General features: G+C 42.7%; 1 protein-coding gene across 1 annotated transcript in view; it reads right to left on the bottom strand.

The window, feature by feature from the left end:
* The window catches only part of LOC126363426 (otoferlin-like), a 609,055-nt gene extending 587,663 nt beyond the window's left edge, over nt 1-21,392 (bottom strand). Inside the window, exon 1 of the mRNA XM_050007966.1 lies at nt 21,314-21,392. Coding sequence (XP_049863923.1) covers nt 21,314-21,392 — 79 coding nt within the window. The remainder of the gene's footprint in view (nt 1-21,313) is intronic.
* Nucleotides 21,393-21,596: the final 204 nt, after the last annotated feature.

Here is a 21,596-nt window from a genome sequence, read left to right as displayed (position 1 = left end):
TTGACGACACCGCGAATGAACTTTGATTCTGCCATAATCTATGAACCTAATATTGTGCTCGTGTCAACAATTATGATTCTCGTACATAAAGCTTGAAGCACAATGTGGTACTATGAAGAGGCTGTGGGAACTGAGACGTGGAGGATCGGTAGACCGGAAGAAATGGAGCACATTAAAGTCCGAGCCGAAAGCAGGATATGAAAATGTAGTTTGCAGTTCTTTTTAGCAACAGAGTAACGGAAAAAGAAACTTTGATACCCTATCGACAATTCACAACGACTAAAAGGATGAAAACTTCATGATAAATTCAAGCCTCGAAATACACCGACGGAAAAACTGACTAGCAGTGTTTCCTTCCGGAACATAAAACGCGATACGGTACAAAATAGCTTCTCGTTCCAGCGAGAGAGCTGGCACGCTTTTTTTTCGTTTTACTTTTTCATGCGGCCAGAATTAGAAACAAGCCGCGAAAATACATTTCGGTTAATGTTCGGTCGGCGCGGAGCAGCACGGCCCTCTCAACGGATTAAAAGCGAACGAGTTGTGCGGTCCGTGGCAGCTGCGCGCGCGAGCTCTCTGCCGGGGCAGGGCAGCCTTCGGCAGCGAGTAATGAGTGGCGGGCAACCTGCGGGGCTGAATGGCCCAGAGGTCAAGGAGCAGCCAAGGGGTGGGGGAGGAGGTGAGGGAGGGGGAGGGCGCGCGCGTGCCGCTTCACGGGCTGCACCTGCCACACTGCCTCACGGGGCGCGGGCGAGACTGTCACCTCTTGTTCGCACTGACGGCACTTTGAACAGTGGACGTTACATTTCAGATGCGTTACCACCCGTGGCTCTACCCTTCATTCGATCCCTGGGAAACCCTACATTTCAGCATAATAACGAACGACCGCAAGTTGCAGGTCCTGTACGGGCCTTTCTGGATACAGAAAATGTTCGACTGCTGCCCTCGTCAGCACATTTTCCAGATCTCTCACCAATTGAAAACGTCTGGTCAATGGTGGCCGAGCAACTGGCTCGTCACAATACGCCAGTCACTACTCTTGATGAACTGTGGTATCGTGTTGCAACTGCATGGGCAGCTGTACCTGTACACTCCATCCAAGCTCTGTTTGACTCAATGCCCAGGGGTATCAAGGCCGTTATTACGGCCAGAGGTGGTTGTTCTGGGTACTGATTTCTCAGGATCTATGCACCCAAATTGCGTGAAAATGTAATCACGTGTCAGTTGTAGTATAATATATTTTCCAATGAATACCCGTTTATCATCTGCATTTCTTCTTGGTGAAGCAATTTTAATGGCCAGTAGTGTACTAACTGATCTCAGCTGTAGGTGAAATGACATGTGTTATGTAGCTGTATGTGAAATGACATGTGTTATGTACACATGAAGAACGGATTACTAGTTAAACATGGTGAAATGACATGTGTTATGTAGCTGTATGTGAAATGACATGTGTTATGTACACATGAAGAACGGATTACTAGTTAAACATCGTGGAGACGTTGTCTAAACATTTTTAACAATCAAGAGACACTGAAAAGTGTCTTTGAATAAAATAAATAGTTATACAGCAACACAATAAAGGCTTTAAAAGAAGGCAAAGTTCGAGTAATGGAAGAAAATTGTTGCATTGAAAGGCTTTAGAAGATTTCGTCTGAATCTGACCATTAATCTTAGGGTGTTGCTCTTTTAGTCGTAAGACGAAATTACATAAGAGAAGCAACTTTCCGATAACAACTGTCGCTAATAGAATTTTTTAGAACTGGAATACGTATACTTATTAAAGTGAGGCCCTAGATGGCTGCGTCCTTGCAAACCTCGGGGCTGCGTGTTAAAAGATCTGATACAAAAAGCTAACTGTTGTTCGCTTGCCCTGAGTAGACCTTGAAGTTTTATCTGTGGCAATGATTCAGTCGATGTACGTATCACAAGAGAAAAAAAGAAATAATTTTTTGCCAGTGGCGCGCCGACTTTTCTCTAGTTTTGCAATGGAATGGTGAAAATTACCAAATGAACAGAATTCTAAATAATGGGATGTGAAAGACTTATATGTGTGATCCATGAAGAGGAACCATTTCTTAAAATCTGTTCGTACCCCTAAGGAGCTGCATCATCTTTATTCTACGCGTATTCAGCTAAAATCGTACAATTTCGTTTGCGCTTATGATTCGTTTGCATTATATGCTATTTTCAGCCCTATAAGGGCTACATAAATAATTGTCCTAGTTCACTACTTTATGCTAACCCTTTTAATAATACTCAAATATACCTCTTACTTTTGACATCATTTACTAGTGATTTTCATTTCACATCAAAGACGCAACTACACTCCTGGAAATGGAAAAAAGAACACATTGACACCGGTGTGTCAGAGCCACCATACTTGCTCCGGACACTGCGAGAGGGCTGTACAAGCAATGATCACACGCACGGCACAGCGGACACACCAGGAACCGTGGTGTTGGCCGTCGAATGGCGCTAGCTACGCAGCATTTGTGCACCGCCGCCGTCAGTGTCAGCCAGTTTGCCGTGGCATACGGAGCTCCATCGCTGTCTTTAACACTGGTAGCATGCCGCGACAGCGTGGACGTGAACCGTATGTGCAGTTGACGGACTTTGAGCGAGGGCGTATAGTGGGCATGCGGGAGGCCGGGTGGACGTACTGCCGAATTGCTCAACACGTGAGGCTTGAGGTCTCCACAGTACATCGATGTTGTCGCCCGTGGTCGGCGGAAGGTGCACGTGCCCGTCGACCTGGGACCGGACCGCAGCGACGCACGGATGCACGCCAAGACCGTAGGATCCTACGCAGTGCCGTAGGGGACCGCACCGCCACTTCCCAGCAAATTAGGGACACTGTTGCTCCTGGGGTATCGGCGAGGACCATTCGCAACCGTCTCCATGAAGCTGGGCTACGGTCCCACACACCGTTAGGCCGTCTTCCGCTCACGCCCCAACATCGTGCAGCCCGCCTCCAGTGGTGTCGCGACAGGCGTGAATGGAGGGACGAATGGAGACGTGTCGTCTTCAGCGATGAGAGTCGCTTCTGCCTTGGTGCCAATGATGGCCGTATGCGTGTTTGGCGCCTTGCAGGTGAGCGCCACAATCAGGACTGCATACGACCGAGGCACACAGGGCCAACACCCGGCATCATGGTGTAGGGAGCGATCTCCTACACTGGCCGTACACCTCTGGTGATCGTCGAGGGGACACTGAATAGTGCACGGTACATCCAACCCGTCATCGAACCCATCGTTCTACCATTCCTAGTCCGGCAAGGGAACTTGCTGTTCCAACAGGACAATGCATGTCCGCATGTATCCCGTGCCACCCAACGTGCTCTAGAAGGTGTAAGTCAACTACCCTGGCCAGCAAGATCTCCGGATCTGTCCCCCATTGAGCATGTTTGGGACTGGATGAAGCGTCGTCTCACGCGGTCTGCACGTCCAGCACGAACGCTGGTCCAACTGAGGCGCCAGGTGGAAATGGCATAGCAAGCCGTTCCACAGGACTACATCCAGCATCTCTACGATCGTCTCCATGGGAGAATAGCAGCCTGCATTGCTGCGAAAGGTGGATATACACTGTACTCGTGCCGACATTGTGCATGCTCTGTTGCCTGTGTCTATGTGCCTGTGGTTCTGTCGTTGTGATCATGTGATGTATCTGACCCCAGGAATGTGTCAATAAAGTTTCCCCTTCATGGGACAATGAATTCACAGTGTTCTTATTTCAATTTCCAGGAGTGTAGATTAAAAGTTTATAAAACATTTCCATCTGTAAGAGGAATACGTGTTTGAGTTATTTTGTATTCGAGAAACTATACTTGTTTCAGAAATCAAGGAACCCTCTTATGGAAGTAATTTTCCATCAAAAAGTTCACAGCAAATTCGGCACATGCCTACAAAAATCAATGAACCATACCGCGAGCTAAAGGAGCAGGAAATGTTTTGGACGGCCGGAGTGGCCGAGTGGGTCTTGGTGCGACAGTCTGGAACCGCGCGACCGCTATGGACGCAGGTTCAAATCCTGCCTCGGGTATGGATGTTTGTGATGTCCTTTGGTTAGTTAGGTTTAAGTAGTTCTATGTTCTAGGGGACTGATGACCTCAGAAGTTATGCCCCATAGTGCTCAGAGTTATAAGTGTTTTCCTCCTAGAGTGCGAAATTAGTTACGTTCTTACACTTAATTGCTCTCGATAGCTCAGTAGACACTCCAGTGATGACCTGAATAGATCACACAAACGCAAAGGTATGACATTTTCAGTTCACTAAAAAAAAAAAAAAAGAGAGAGAGAGAGAGAGAGAGAGTATTACTTCGTGGCGCTGCGAATGAAATGTGTAATTACAATGATGTGTAAGACGTATGCTTCGGCAGGCGCAGATGTAAAAACGACAGCTTTTGTTTCAAATGTTTCATTTGATGTCTGTTCTGTTTTGGGACTAGTTAGCCAGGAGCTAAAATACAGCGAGAGCTTTGTAGTGAAGAAGACTAATAACCTGAATGACTGTTGTACTGTGTGGAAAACGTGTAACTTGTCGGACTGCCTGTGACATTTCTACTTTACATCTACCACTGTTAGTCGAGGTCTTCTACCACAGTGCTAAACAAATTACAGCTGGAGTTGATGAGGAAGGTAGTCGGTAGTTTCTAAATGCTCCCCTTTTTTTTTACTCTTCCGATTTCAGTTTTATAGTATACAGACGGAATGGTCGTTTATTTGAACTAATGAGTGAAAATAGATTTGCATTATTAAGATGGCAAAAGCTGACGTTGTAGTGATCATTGGGTGTTCTCGTTCATACAGATTTGTCGTTTGAAACCTAAATATTTCATAAGTAGAATCCTAATATGTCTGGAAAAACAATTTTTCTACCTCTCTGACGAACTAATTTTATGTGGGTCCTGTGTGCAATAGCATAATCTTCACGTTCATCAGTGAAACAGATGATATATTTATATCAAACGAGACTAACAATAAGAAAACGTGTGAAAGATATACAGTGATGAGCCAAACATCTGTTTCACAGCGGGTTGGTCCACATTCCGAACGCAAAACAGCAGCGATTCAGTAAAGGATGGATTCGACGAGTACTTGGCAGGATTATGAAGGTATGTGGCATCAAACGTCTGCACACAGGTCATAAAATCCCGTAGATTAAAGTGTCGATGGTTTGCAAGCGGGCATCTGCTACCCATCAGCGTCTCAGATGTGTTCCCCCACGTTTATATCAGCAGAATTTGGTCACCAAGACATCAACGTGAGTTCGCTATCATGTTCTCAAATTACTGAAAAAAAGGCCACTGTTCTCCTGCTGGAACTTTCCATCGCCGTGGACTGCAATAATACTCACGTAGTTCACAGCTTTCATTCTGCCATTGATTAGGATCGTAGATTTCATGGCATGTCACATGAATGTCCACCATAGCAAAATATTGCGCCTGCGTCCTTGACACGCTGCATGTTTCAAGCAACCATTCGACTGGATGATGGTTTATCCGGAGACTACTATCGACCTGGTACAACGAGAAACAGGAATTAGCCTTTCAGGAGAGATCTTTCCATTGATCTACCGTCCCGTATTTTATGATCCTGTGCCCACTGCGGTCAAAAAAGGTATCAATGGAGGAACACGTAGAGGCTGCCCTCGACGAATCTCCAAGTTCAACAGTGTATGCTGAACGGTCTGCTTCGAAACATTTGTGGCTGCTTCACCATCGTACTCTGTCGTCATATCTGCCACATATCACCTCCTATCCTGCTTTACAGGGCAGGAAAACATCCGAACTTAATCCAGAGCTTGAAATCGCCGCCACAGTTGTAAAGTTCTTTTATTATCCCACTACCGGTTTCGGGCTCTTATAAGCCCATCTTCAGGTGTCGTGACATGGTGCTGTGACCCCCCGAGCGCCTCAGTTTCAGTGTACTAGACGAGGTGTGCTACCTTCGAGCGCGTCTAGTACAAGTGTACTAGAGTTTAGAACTGTAGCGGTATTTTCAACCTCTGGTATAGTGCTCAGTTGCAGATGTTCCTCCAACAGGGTTGTTTGTCCGAACTTAATATTCTGTGAAGATGGTTAGACGGCCCATGGTTTTACCAGCGTTCAGCCTCTTTCCGTAAATGCTCATGATAGTAACGCGTAAACAGGTGACTAAATTTCTGAGATGTTAGTTCCTAGGCACCAGGCCAAAACAATCTATCCTGTGTCAAAAACGCTAATGTCATTACAGTTACACACTTGTGGCTCCTATTGTTGCGAGAGTGATTCCACATTGCTCTATACCCCGTTTACATACTTTTCTACTTGCGTCATATGCACGCAGCGGCACCCGATACCATTCACGTAAACACTAGGCAGTGTTTGTAATTAGAGCTGTAAAACTACCATAGTCTACGGTAAGTAGGCGTAGACAATGATAGTTTCATTAGTAGCTTTGGTCAGTTAAGATTGTAATTGCATTACCTGTAGGTTAAATGTGTTGCATACCTATAACAATTTACCTAATTTTGATTACTTAGTTTGCATGTCTTGTATGTCGTTTGTCGTATGTTAACCGGGGACCTAGAAATGACGGAGAGGCTCCGTCTTCGCCGCAGCCGCAGTGGTCCTCAACCCCACGACGACTACCGCAGTCCACTTCACCCCTCCGCCGCCCCACACCGAACGCAGGGTTATTCTGCTGTTCGATCTCCGGTGGATCACTGATCGCAGCGGCGTATTCTATCTGTTTACATGTCTCTGTATTTGATTACGCATGCCTTTACCAGTTTCTTTGGAGGTTTAGTGTGTGTGCTGAATTTGGGAAAGTTTTTGATCGGTCCTTATACCAGGTCTACAACTTTGCTTCCGCCGCTTTTTATCGAAGTTCGGGGCTTTATTGTGAAAAACTTACAAAAAAATTATGACTCATAGTATTGCCCATCGCTGTCCACTACATTGTCCCATCTTTCCGATAGCTTACGAATCCCGTGGCGGAAGAACTGGGTATCTTTTGTGGGGATCCATGAATCGATTCAATATTGTACTTCTTCATATGATCGGAAGTGCTGGTCAGCCAGATTGTAAGCTACTGATCGAAAAAGGTGGCAGTCAGAGAGAGCAACGTATGGGGAATACGGCGGGAAGGATAGCACTTCTCCTTTCAACGTTTCCATGTATATTTTGCGACATGGGGTCGAGTACTGACCTGCTGCAAAATTGCTTTCGATAATTATGTCCTGTGACTTTCTTCGTCTGTTTCAGTAGCTACGAAAACGTTCTGCCTTTCACCGCCATTCTGGTCTTCGACATCATAATCACTGTTCCTAAGGCATTGGAAACATTCTCTGCACATTCGTCCACAAATAGTACCCTCACCATTGGTCTTACCCAGCATTTTAAGAGGAACAGCCGCAGATTTCTTCACGTTACAGCAGAAAATTAAAACTTTCCGCAAATGACAAGAAATGAGTACCTAAGCTGACGAACTTAATGGAGAATAACCTTATGATGCAATCACAAATCGACTAATATTTTTATGGCATTATGTTTACAGATGCCTAAGCTTATTGTAATACACCTATGACCAACATCCGAACCCCACTTGCCGCTACTGCCGTCTATTGCAAAACGGCGGAAGCAAAGTTGTAGACCTAATATTATGCAATTGATAGAATGTGAACTTATAAACAAATTGACAATGGCGAGTATGTTTTGTTTAATTAAAAGCTCTTTTGTTGAGAAATCTTCACTTTGTTCATGGACCATTGTTCTTCTCTCGGATCCTTACCATATGTATTCTGCCGAGGAGACGAAGTATATAAAAATGCAGTATGCGAGACTGAGTCAATTTTTATGTATATATTATCTTCTACTACAGCTTTCAGAGGATGGTCAAACTCATCTTGTTGTCACATATCTGCACTGAACAGTGATGGCCAACCCATAATTTCTGCGAAGGGTATAGGATAAGTTATTCTGCAGTAGTTCCGTATACATCCGCGTCCCTAGCCAGGGTCTCCAACGCACGCTTGAGCGATGATGCTCGACTCGGAGGTACGTCGGTTCATATTATAGTGGTGGAAAAGTTCACTGTCAGTATCTGGCCGGGGGGGGGGGGGGGGGATGGTGATGAGATTGTTGATCACGAGTCTTTGCGGCCATGTACTGCATTATATTCCAGACGTCTCCGCCGTGTCTCATGAAGCGCGGGCCTGCTTCATGCTGATACGTCCGTGGGCTGGTTTAGCCCGACGGTCTGCTTTCTTCTGTTCGAGAAGAGTTCGCTATGGGTCGGCACCGGGTTTCACCCTCTCTGTTCCCTTGATCAACGACGCAAAAACAACGCTACACGGAACAAGCACTGATAAGAGCCATCCTCATCACACAGGCACTTGAAACTTCTTAATAGCTCGGAGGAAGGCAACGACAAACGCCGTCCACTATGAAGTAGGGTAGCGCGGAGATGCGGAGTCCTGCAGATGTTAGCCTACGCTCATCCCCTGAGCATCGAAGTACTTTGCATTCAGTGAACCTCCGTTGTTTGTGGACTGCGAAGAACAATCATTTATTAAAATAGAAATTAATCTTATTTTTGTGCCTCCGGAAGTAAAATACAATTTTGAAAATCACCAGTGAATAATTATGTTCATGAAAATTGTTCCTTTATATGAATGTGAATTGCGGTGTATAATGAAACTGGGGTCAACAATAACTATGAATACTCTTCAGGAAAACGTTTTGAATGTAATTAGCAAATATGCTACGTCGTCTAAGTGCAGTACTTCACACATAAACAAGGAATGTTAATATCGTCGATGATGTGCTACTTGCAAGAACTTTCTTCCATTCTCATTATTGTTTTGTAATGCACAGTATTAACTAAAATTGGGATATGGTCTTCAATTATCAGCATTATTGTATATTAGGATGAAATAATATTTTAATAGTTCTGTGAACATTCTTTGGCTGTTGTGCGCCATTAATTATTTGGGTAACCACGTAGCGACAGCTTACTGTGTACATGAATGTAGAATTTATTTTCTCTAGTGACAGAGACGATTCGTGCTCTGAGACTATCGGATGTCATTGCAATTAATGAAGTTAGTCTGCGGTAGTCATACGACCTTCGCCGAAGAATAATATGGGATGCCATGTAATAACGAGCACGATCGGCGAATACTGGGTAGCCTCACAGAGAATCGCCCATCTGATACGAAGAAGTTTGTCAGAACGCACCTATCAGCTCGTAAAACCATCTATAGTCGCTGTCCGATGCGATCTGGAGAAATATTCATACATCCAGGAAATAGACTATACCCTGTAACCGCTGATATTGTGTTAGCTCAATCATAATTGGGCGTAGAGCGTACTATGTGAACGGTTGTGATTAAAGCGTAACTCAGCAATCATTGATTCCAACAATACACAAGGATTATTTCCGGTAGATGACCGAACGAGTTTATGCTTACGACTGTCTATGTCTTGCGCGGGACGTTGAGGAGACAGCAGCGTCATAGTACGATTTTCTCCTCGGTTCTAAAGGTCTCCGAACACGAAATGCGACAGAAAATTGTGAGAAATCCATGTAACATAGTTGATTTCTAAGGCAACACTAATAATATCACAGTCATGTGCGGTGTTGCAAACACTTATATAATTTTTAACCACTTAGCTTCGTCGCTCGGTGTCATTACCGTGTAACTGCAGCTGGATTTTGAAGTGTATCCTGTTACTTATAATTCAGACAAAAGGTGTATCTCTTTTGCCTGGACTGCATTTATAAACTGTAATTCTACTACCTGTAAAACTACAGCTATCGCCTTAGCTATTTCTATTAGACCAGACTACATCTACTAACGTAAGAACTGTATCTGTTACATAACAACCCATTTCACTACTATCAGTGTAGTATTTCGTGAGAGACTAAAATATATTACAAACAGAAAAACCAACAGTTTTTGCGGGAGGGATTCCAGGAGGCATTTCATCGCTCCCCGGTCCGTATGCGTGAACTGGGCGGCCCCCAAGCTCTCTTTGAAGAATTTGACACCTCAAGTTGTCTCCTGGATCCCTAGTCGCAGGGCGCAACTTCCCTACTCTCGAGGGATATCGTTGGGTGCGGTGAAGAGCACCCTAGTTTGCCTGGCCACGTCACTCCGGTGTTGCCGGCCGGAAGATGATTCTTCTACAAACGGCCGAAATTGTCAGGTTTCTTCCACAAAGCCACGTCCAGATCATCGTCGCCTACAGAAGGCGAAGGGTCATGGCCCGTCAACAAGTGTATCAATCCTAGTGAGAGATTCAGAAGCGTCATCTCCAGCCTCTTATTTGGTGATGCTGAACGTCCGACTCCAAGCTTCGTTCCATATTTTCTGCCACAAGTGTTAAGTATGAAAGCCAATTTGTTGTTTGCTTGTTTACTATAGTCTTCACTTGACGGTATCCAGTAAGCATTCAGTATGCGCCGCTTTCTTCCCTATCTGTAAATCGAGCTGACGAGTTTCGGATATTACTTTTAACGTCTCGATTGATACAATAACAAAAGCTCCAGTCAAACGAAAAGGAGTCACTTTGCACTCTGTTATCTACCCATGCTGCTGTTTTGGGTGCGAGTCTATGTGTCCACCCACTCGCACAATACTCCATTATGATAGTTCGTGTCGTATCATGATCCTCATTGTTGCCAAAGGTATGTTTCATACATTACTGGCTATGCTAATAATTTCATTCACTATGCTCCTGTCTCTGTTGGTAGCTCCTTAATAGTGTACACTGGAACACTATCGTTCCTCCAAAACAGGCATAAGTATGTGGTGAAACATTTCCTTTCCCTGGATCTGTTGTTTCATTGCGCGGTGTTAAATGTGGAATACTACTCAGTATTTAAGGATTACGATGCGCTGTCAAATTAAATTAGGTAAACTGAAAAGCTCCTGAACCGACAGGATTTATAAGGCGTTGTATCATTCCAGCAAATTACAATGCTAAGCTTAGCCGAAGAAGTAATGCATTGTGATTGTTAAATATTATGAGCTGCATTTAAGGAGCAATACATGATATTTGACAATTACTATGAACACACTGATCGGCAAATTACAGCACTGTAATTTCCTTGAATGATACAATACCGTATTAATCGTGTTCCTTCAGGAGATTAATCACTGTAATGTAATTACTTTGAGAATGTACATAGGTCAGTTAAAAGAGCGAAATGTCTGTATTTTTATAAACACAGAAGAAGTGTTTGCTGTAACTGCAATATCGCATGCTTAACGTGTAAATCAAACGAAAACTTCCACTTTCGGATCTTGGACTTATGCTATCCCCTTCTCGTGACCTATTTGCCACTATATTTAAGTCCATCTTTCATGCTATGTATAAAGAAACTATAAATTCTGTTGAAAATGTGAAAACACTTAGCTTCAAGTAATAATAAGCTATGTGACAACGCCCAGGCAGAGATAACCTACCACATTCTATTGTAACAAAGTGTTGCGCTTCCTGGAAATGGAGAAGACTGACGCGTTGTAATTTGCTCATATTAAGAGGGAGAGAACTGTAATCAATTGGGACTAATATGGTCTGAGATTTTGTGGAAATACTGAACGAAATTGCTACAATATATTATTTTGAGCGGACACCATGATAAACTTATAATCGATAGAATTACGTCCGATTGCGGACGAGTTTTGAACTGCGACTCATAAATGTTAGGGATTATTACACTGGTTTGAAGAATATATGCTATTAAGATTTCTTGCAGTTATCTCAATTTCAGTTTCGAATTTAAAGATTTATTTTTACGCAAGTTGTGGGAATGTGTGAAGGATGACGGGTTAAATAGAGTCTGCAGCACGGTCATTGGCTTTTGAGAAATTCATTTGATGTAATTTCATTTCATTGCTACAACTGATTAATAACCCGTTCATTCTGCACGCAGGGCACCACAATGGCACAATTGCGGACTCCCTACTACTTGTAATTACTACGAGAAGGGAAGAGTGATCGCTTTTGTTAGTATACTATTATTAACGCATTTAACCTCTGGCGCAGCACACCTTCGCTGAGCGTGTGAAGTCAAATTTGCTTTAAGAAGGTATTCAAATTGGAGTTCAATTGACGGAGTGAGCTTTCAGTGATAATTTATTGAACTGAAGTGATAAAATTTTTTAAAATAAAACTTTTATTCAATCAAAGTATTTCACAGAATTTAAAGAGTTTTCAGAGCCCCATAGTCAACTACAAATACAGTTAGAAAACATCTGCGTCAGATTATATAACTAATTATTGAGGAAGTTGAATAGAATGAGAGGCTAAAATGAGTATGTTTGACCACCATCAGTTAACTTTGGATAAGACATCGGTGACTTAGTCAAAATCTAACTGTGCCACTGTCATGAAAATTCGCTTTTCAGTAAGCGTAGCGGCGAAACTGCATTCCATATGTTACAAACGCTGCTACCGAAATGTCTGAGTGGAAGACTGAAGGAGGTACGAATGGAATTCGATTTAAGCAGACCACGAAATATGATATAAATTTGCAGGATGGAGGTAAGTGCAGCAGGGTTATCTAGTGTGCCACTACTGGGGTGCCTCTGTCCCCTCACTTTGTTGGGATCTAAGCAGTTGCTTTTCTGATGCAACCTGTTGTAACGGATTAAGAAACATATATAATTAATTTGATGAGCGAAACATTACGTTATATTCACTCTCCCATTAATTTCAGTTGTAATGGTAGCTTGCATGAGTCTGGAATGGTATAATTTAGCTTTAAGTTCAGTGTTATATTGGTAGATTACAGTTGATTTGGGAATCTTGGTGTTTTTGTGATTCTTCGAACAGCTACTACTCTTAAAAAAGGCCGTTAAATTGGGGAAGGTGTACTTCATCGATCTACTTTCATTGATTCTCGAACACATACTGGGAGCTGTATTACAGCACGACAGTGCTGGAGTATATGTAAGAATGGTTTTCCGCTTGGCAATTACCGTTCATCAAGTGATCATTCTACCCAATGGTATATCACTCGCCAACAGTAATTTCGATGCTAGCTGAATCGTATCTGATGCTCGTTAGGGAGGAGTAAAGAGGCAGCCAGCAGTACCATTCCAGAACAATATACTAAAAGAATAAATTAATAAAAGCGCATCCACTAATTTAATTTGGCTGGAATCTACACACAAAACGTTTGTTAGTGTAGTAGCACCAGTTATGAACAAAAAGTCAACACAGAAGTGCTTTTCAATGGATAGAAATTGAGTGGGTGGTGTTGTATGAAATCAAAGCTTATTTTATGTAATTACACGGCGTTTCCACGTCAGCATAACTGAACTAAAGAGCTGAATCGATGAAGTATGTAGAACGGTGCGAAAAACTCTGATGAACGCTTAATAGATTTCATATTAATGATGAATTTTAAAGTAATTTTTACCGGCTTTACAATCTGCAGATTGTGCGGCTATAATGTATTTATATTGCTCTGTACTTTGAACTATCTCCATGTGTCACTGTAGTGCATGTGGTGACAAAGCGCGACGCTATGAACAGAAATCTGTCTACAATGCCATTTCTTCTGGCTCACGTGAATGAGAACAGTATAAATAAAGCTATCAAAGTTGAGTATCGATATTACGAAACACCGTAGTGCTTACAGTATTCGGTAAAGCCACCAAGTCTTGCTGCACTTCCTGATATGAAACCCACAAGGCGGGGCACGCGTTCTTAACAATGTTCAAGAGACTATGTAGAACCTTGTGTGTTGCCTACTTCCATGGTCCACTGGTCGAGTGGTTATACTTCTTGGGAGTCCAGCGTATTGTATGTCTAGTGAGCGGCTAGTCAGATGCAAAAACAGAGGGTTCTAGTATTCTGAGGAACTAAAAACAGTCTAACATACAGTATAACACTGAAGTATAAGAGCATAATATCAACGCTGTCCTAAGTGTAGGGTGGATTACAGTGGGTCTGAGGTAAAGTTTGGACGAATACGGTAATCCATAGCTATATAGAACATTGCGCAACATTGCATCTTGCGTTAGTTCTGTAGTCAACCCTAGAAAAGTGCTGGAACGTGAAACTTAGCAGTTTACGTACGAGGCCAAAGTACTTGGTTGAATCTTAGGTAATGTGGCAACTGGCAATGATAAGAACGAATATTGGATTAATTTGGACCAAAGTTGAACACTTCCGCTCAAAATATACTTGTGTTTCAAGCTCGTTGTATCAAACGCATATGAGGAACAACTTTAGTTAGAGAAAAATTTGCTCATGCTTTGGTGACCCTGGGACGACGAGATTTCACCAAATTAGCTGGTCCGTCACCCATCTGTGCTTACACGCCCCCCCCCCCCCCCATACTACCTAATTCAGTACACAGATAGTAATTTTCAACACAAAACCTGGAGAATGAGTGTTTCTAAACGAAGAAACATATTACAGAAGCTCCGCCTACCGCTTTGACACGAAGCAGGCAACTGGACAACGGGCAAGACACATAGGATACGGACACCGCACAGTGCTTGTGTCCTGCTGCACCTCAGCGGTGTGCCGATAACCGGTTATAAAAGAAGCCTAATGTCGCTCAGAACTACCAGCGAACATTTTTGTTGTAGCACAACTTGTTCTCCATGACTTGACGTAGCACCCCTAGACATTTGTTACAAAACCATGGAACACCATGTATATTACTGCACTACTTCAATGTTACATTTATAAGCAGTTTCTGATTTATAATTTACTTTATTTGCCTAACTTCATTGTTCTCCGCTCTAGTGTGGTAACTACAAACTTATCAAAATAAAATGCTGCAGTTATACTGGTCGCTTTAGGTTAAATGTACCAACTAATACAGAAATTAGCAAAAGATTGTTTCATATTTCACGCCTGAATGACATCGAACAGAAGGAAGTATTTAGTGGTCATATGACGCTTCGGGCTGCGCCGTAAAACGAGTGCGGAATCCTTAATTACAAGAACTGTATAACAGGCGAAAGGCGTGCTTCTGAGTACAAATCTGGAATCGTGTCTCCACGTGATGACCTAATACTGTGGTAGCAAATCACTTGTGATGATCTCTTTCCATATGAGACCAGTGTACGACAGAGAAGACAGTCCATTCTTCACGTTTCGTCTTAATCAATGACATGACTCGCACCTAAATTCCAAAAATGTATGTCTGTGAGATGGCGTAACAACCAGAATGAGTATCCGAAGTGCACTTAGGCGACAAAAGTCATGGGATAGCTCGCAGTTTCGTGTCGCAACCTCCAGCTTCCGGCTTAGTACAGCAACCCGACGTCACATGGACTTAACAAGTCGTTGAAAGTCCCCAGCAGAAATGTTGAGCCTTGCTGCCTCTATAATCGTACGCAATATCAAAAGTGTTGCCTGTGAAGGATTTTGTGCAGAACCTAACTATTATGTCCCATACTCGTTCGATGGAATATGGGCCCTATATCGGGCGATGTCTGTGGCCACATCATTCGCTCGAATTGTTCAGAACAATTGTGGCCCAGCAAAATTGTGCATTATCACGTATTAACATGAAGTCCATTAAATACTGCAAATGGTCTCCAGGTTGACGAACATGACCATTTCCAGTCAATGATCTGTTGAATTGGACTAGAAGACCTAGTCCACTCTACACAAACACAGCCCACACAACTACGGAGCCACAAGCAGCTTCCACGGTGCCTTTCTCAAAGCTTGGGTCCATTGCTTCGTTGGGTGTGCGCCGACTAAACCCTACCATTAGTTCTTACCGACTGAAATCGGGACCCATTTGAAACGTCACATATTTTCAGTCGTCTCGGGTCCAACCAATATGGTCACGAGCTCAGGAGACGCGCTGCAGCCGATGTCCTGCTGTTTGCAAAGGCACCCGCGTCTGCAGTCTGCTGCTATAGCCCCTGCCATAGCCGCACTGTCCTAACGAATGCGTTTGTCGTACGTCCCGCATTGATATCTGCGGTTACTTCAGGCAATGGTGCTTGTCTGTTAGCACAGGAAACTCAACGCAAAGGCCACGGCTCTTGGTCGTTAAGTGAAGGCCGTCGCTAGGACGTAAGAGGTAATCGGCCATATTTGGCATTCTCGGCACACTGATGACACTGTGGTTCTCGGAACAATGAATTCCCTAACGATTTACGAAATGGGATGTCCCATGCGTGCAACTCCAAATACCATTTTGAACGTCTTATAATCACGTCGGAAACCGTTTTATATGACTCACCTGAGTACAAATGGCAGCTCCGCCAGTGAACTGTTCTTTTATTTGTTGTGTACGCGATACTAACGCCTTCTCTGTAAGTGTATATCGGCATCCCATGACTTGTCAACTCGGTGTATTGTTATTTCCACAATTCGTAAAGGAATAAATTAATATTAAAATATTTTCGTCATACATTCGAAAAATCTTTGCTCTCTATACGTGTGACAACGAGTAAATTCTAAAGTTACTGTATTTCAGTGGTTGATACAATTTTTCACGTAGTTCACGCAAAAAAAAAAAAAAAATGCATGTCGAGATCCCTTGAGATATTCTAATTGCTGCATTTCAGTCCGCGAGGAGCAACGCTTCTTACTATAAATAGCAATTTTCGGATGCGTGGATTTCTAGCAATAATATTCAAATTGAGAATAAGAGAGGAAAGTAACGAGAAGGATGTAATTTCCGACTTTGCTTCGCATTGGCGGTTGAATAACTCGTGATTGAAGGTCTGTCATACTATTACAAGTAACCGTCACTTCTTGCTACACATTAAGAAGCTAGAAATTAGTGGCAGCCTAGTTTTGTGCAGTAAGGAATGGAACAAATAGTGCAGAAGTTGCATTTCCGATTTAACTTTTTTTCTCGGGACAAGACTTTCACGCGCCAAAAATTTTAAGTTTTGGTACTATTGGAAATGTTTTAGATTTGCGGTTGCGCATCAAGGTAACACATTGAACATAGAGGTTCCATCGCTTCTGTGACGTGTCTAGGAAGGTTTTTCAGCTAGATATGGCTTTCCTTCACTGACTGGATAGACTATAGAGGTGGAGCGTGAATGGGATAAGGCAGCCGGCAATGATGGAAGCTTTCCTTGTGGTCCTCTCCACAAGCCGCTCACCAGACTCGCTCAAAGAAAGACGGCCGTGGCGCCGCATGGTACAGTAGACTAAGGGCAGGAGAGCAGAGTAGGAGGACAGTAGGGTACAGCACAAAGCAGGGTGTCGGCTCAGCGCTGCGCCACGGCTCTCTCTTAATTAGAACCGCCCTGTTGCGAGCGCTGCCTTGTTTCTCGAAAGTAACGGGAAGACCGGGCCTGAAAATTTACGCACCATGTACGCCGTTCCTTTGTCGTCATTAATGAGAACAGCTGTTTCTCTCAGCCTTAAGTCTGCAATTCAAACATTATTTAAGTGGTGCCCTTTCTTTGTATTCCCGCGTTTTATTATTAAAAAAATGCTTACCGCATTAGCAAAAAATAAAAGTAATAGTCGATATGTACTTATAAGTAAATACTTTGCGGGCGCATTGTCTAAACTTCCATACGATAAGGAATACTGGAAATTAACTAATACCTAGATACAGTTGGACTGTAAATATTATTAGGTAAGAGGAAGAAAACTCAACATAAAAACAATTTTCGGCTTCTACATAAAACTGGATGATAAACGTGACGAAATTCGGGAATATGAGCGTGACTGATAGCTGAAACTAAGTTAATCTTCAGTAAAAATCGCTTAAAGAATGCGTTATGTTTAATGCACTTGGTATCCCATCGACCGAGCGGGTGGCACAGTGGGTGGCACACTGGACTCGCGTGCGGCAGGAAGACGGTTCACATTCCCTTCCAGCCATCCACATTTAGATTCGCCGTTATTTCCCCAAATCGTTCCAGGCAAATTCTGGGATGATTCCCTTGAAAGGCCACCGCCTATTTCCGTTCCTATCCTTGAAACAATCGAAACTTGTGCTCTAACGACCTCGTTGTCGATCTTCCTGCCTCAGTATCGGTACGCCACTGACCTTATGAAACTACCGAGAAACACATGGGTACTCCTTTCCGTTGAGTTTTGAGAGGCTTATTTGATAGTGTCTACACACTCAATGAACTTTGCTAAATTGTTAAAAAGACCTGAAGTGCTACGCGAGGTTTGAACCAGTTAAGGCATACGTCGGTGGTAGATGCTGCCTGGTAAATGATAGGTAAAAAGTTTAAAATTTCTGTTATTCGTTTTCGAGCAGCAACCTGTACTGTTTTCTGCAGGTTTATCTTTTCCATTAGTAAACGCAAAGATACGGCACCGCTTAATGATATCGCTTTTAAATGTGAAGAATGACATTACTTTGACTCGCTATGTTTTAAATTACTTTATTTGGACTATTAGTTTCAGATACTGTCCATTTTCAAGAGCATCTGTAGCATCAGACGTGGACCCATCGTTGTCACAGAAGAGTCGTAATTTTCGAGATGACCGTTGAAGACAGTGCTGTGCACAAATATGCATGGTACGCATATTGTTTAACGAACTGACAACGATGCGTCCATATCTGATACTATAGATTTACTTGAGTACGACCAATGTCTGAAAAAAGTAGCGGAAATAAAGCAATTTAAAATGGAGCATGGCAGCAGCAAAGTGTTTCTCAAACTTATTGAGGCTGTGGGGCGCTACCCAGAAGAAAATAACTTGCAAATGTCTCACAAATGTTTTGCAAAGTAGCGTGAAATAATTATTGGTACACTTTAAGCATTTCTATAAGTTTAGAAGGAACCTCAAGTGGAATAAAAACTACGATTGTTGTTGTGGTTAGCAATTCATTACATTCATTGTCCAAATCACACTGGAAAAACAGAACTAGTTTGTGAATAGCATCAGCTTGTCAACGTACCTTCTCGTGTTGAAGGACATTTCTGTTTTCCACCCTGACTACAGTGAAGTCACTGTTAGTTATGTCACTGTCCACTGATTTTTGGCTGTTCGGCATTTTCACGTGTATACTCCTATGATTGTACATAAGAGTGTAGGAGTATGCACTTGAAAATGCAAAAAGCCAAAATCAGCTGATCGTTGTGAAAATAAGTTATTTTATTACAGGCAGGGTAGAAAATGGATTTTTTCGTCAATAAATTTGTTTTTGTGGAATCAGATACAAATAAACTTCCCATGTTCATTATGGGCGGTTTGATTCCATATCTGTGTACATAAGAGTGTAGGAGTATGCACTTGAAAATGCAAAAAACCAAAATTAGCTGATCGTTGTGAAAATAAGTTATTTTATTACAGGCTGGGTAGAAAATGGAATTTTTCGTCAATAAATTCGTGTTTGTGGAATCAGATACAAATAAACTTCCCATGTTCATTATGGGCGGTTTGATTCCACATTTCACCGGTATCGTATCTAAATAGTTATTCATTGCATGTAATAGCGAAAGATGGTAAGGATTGTCTGAAGATGTCTTCTGGAAGTCAGAGCCAGCTGCAAGATATATGTGTGTGTAACAAATATTTATTTATATGGTCTCATTTTTCCTTTCAACCGATGTGAAGAAATCGTGGAAAACCTAGATCTTGATCAGTGGACCAGTATTTGAATGTACTCTCACAGTATCGTCTATGCACCTTTGATCTATTTCATAACTAGTCTGAATACGGTTCTCTCAAGATAAGGTTGCTAATTTATTCAGCCTTTTTTTACGGGAAGGCTACCAAATCAAGTACATTTTGTTTCTTTTTCGTTTCTATTATTTGTTTCGGAGACTTAATCTTCAGCTAAAGCATGTCACCTTTGATGCAGCTGACTTAAAGCTGAGGTAATAAAAAGAAATCGTTCACGGCTTGCAGCGTCGTTATTTTATATGGTATTTACGCCATTTTCTCATTTTCTTTTCACATCTCCCAGTCATTTATCCTCCCCGCAATGAAAAGAAGTTGAGGCAATTTGACGTTAGGTATTACCAATAACCACTTACCATCTCTGCGGTGTATAATGTAATATGTTCACATATTTTCACGTTTTTCCTTTACATGTGAGATGGTTTTAGCGATAAACAGTTAGAACAATTTGATGCTTAATACTATCCACACTATTGGATAACTGTGTTGCGTACAAAGGTATTTTATTTGCAATACGACCTTTATATGCTGTACAATGATTGTATGCCGTATTTGTTATGAGAATTAGAGGAAATAGTGAAGCGAGGATCTATGTTTATTAGCTCCATGGTCGATCACCGTAGATCACATTTCCTAGCGTCATTATGTGCTGCTCATTCTTAAGAGTCAAAATCGGAATTAGATGCTACTTACGATGATATTTTTGCGCTTCAGTGTGCGCTTTAAAATGCCATACACATTGTTGTTTCACACAAGACGATAACTTCTTTTCCTAATAATATATCTGAAGCCTTTTTTGGTTATTTTCATATACGAGGGTTGGAACTTTAATAGTGGCAACTATTTATTTACAGCTCATACAAAATAGATACGTGTTTCAATGTTTTACTGACATTCAAAGTAGTCACCAGCTTTGTGAATAACCCGTTGCCAGTGATGTGGAAGTCGTAGGATACTCTTAGCAGTACCACTTGTGTTGACTGTTCGAGCGACGCGGTCTATTGCTCGACGAATTTGTAGCAGTTCTAAAGCGAATACCGGGAACTGTTTCCTTTAGCTTAGAAATCGAGTTGAACTTAAGAGGGCTTAAGTCAGGGAAGTGCAGTAGGTGGTACAGCACTTAGCAGCCCTATCAGTCAAACAAATCAGTAACAGCTTGCACTGTATGTGCTTGACCATTGTCCTGCAAAATGATGGTCAGGTCCAGGAGAAAGTATCATCATTTCTGTCGCTATGCTGTTCGTTTTTGGAACACAACCTACGACCATTTTGTGTCCACACCCTTATAATTTTTCAAATTGTGTGAAGGTATGAACAGTTTAGCTTCAGAATCTATTATCAACGGAACACTCAATAACGCAAACTTTGGAAACTTTGTCCTGAAGGATGTCATTAGACTCTCCAAAGAGCTCCGATCTTCAAGAAATATCTTACTGTTATACCCAGTGCTGCCACAGGCTTACTACATAAATTACTAATTATAATCTTCAAGTTGTTAAGGCATAGGGGTTGTCAAATCAAAAGCTTACAAGAGGATGAAAACGACACTGCTTCTACACTGTTTTTTGAAGGATCACCTCTGGTGTGTAAATTAACTTTCTTTTAGAGTTTGAAGATGTTTCATTCTTGTGCATGACAAACGATTGTGATACTGCTCCCGAACAGTTTTTGGTGCAAACGGTTCGTTTGTATAGCTGGTTATATTGTAGGCGAGGCTGTAGGTACTGACCTCTGAAGTCGGCCCTGATGAGCTTGTCGCCCCTGGCTCGGTCGCCCTGCAGGGCGCGCACGCGGACCCAGAGCGCCATCCCGCTGCAGCTGTACCCGCCACCTGCTGCTGCTGCCGCTGCCTCTGGGAAGCGCCTCGCGCACTGGCTGCCGCTACCCGCGCCACAGGCGGCCGCGCTCGCCAGGGCCACAGCGCATGCGCACCGCACTCCTCGTTCTTATCGTCGGCTTCCAGCCGCTGCGATATCGGAATGCTCAGCTCGCGATCAGCTCTCCCAAGGAAA

Source organism: Schistocerca gregaria, chromosome 1 (genome assembly GCF_023897955.1).
Source record: "Schistocerca gregaria isolate iqSchGreg1 chromosome 1, iqSchGreg1.2, whole genome shotgun sequence".
Lineage (NCBI taxonomy): Eukaryota > Metazoa > Arthropoda > Insecta > Orthoptera > Acrididae > Schistocerca > Schistocerca gregaria.
Note: the sequence above shows the minus strand (reverse complement) of the source record. Positions and strands in the feature narration are given on the sequence as shown.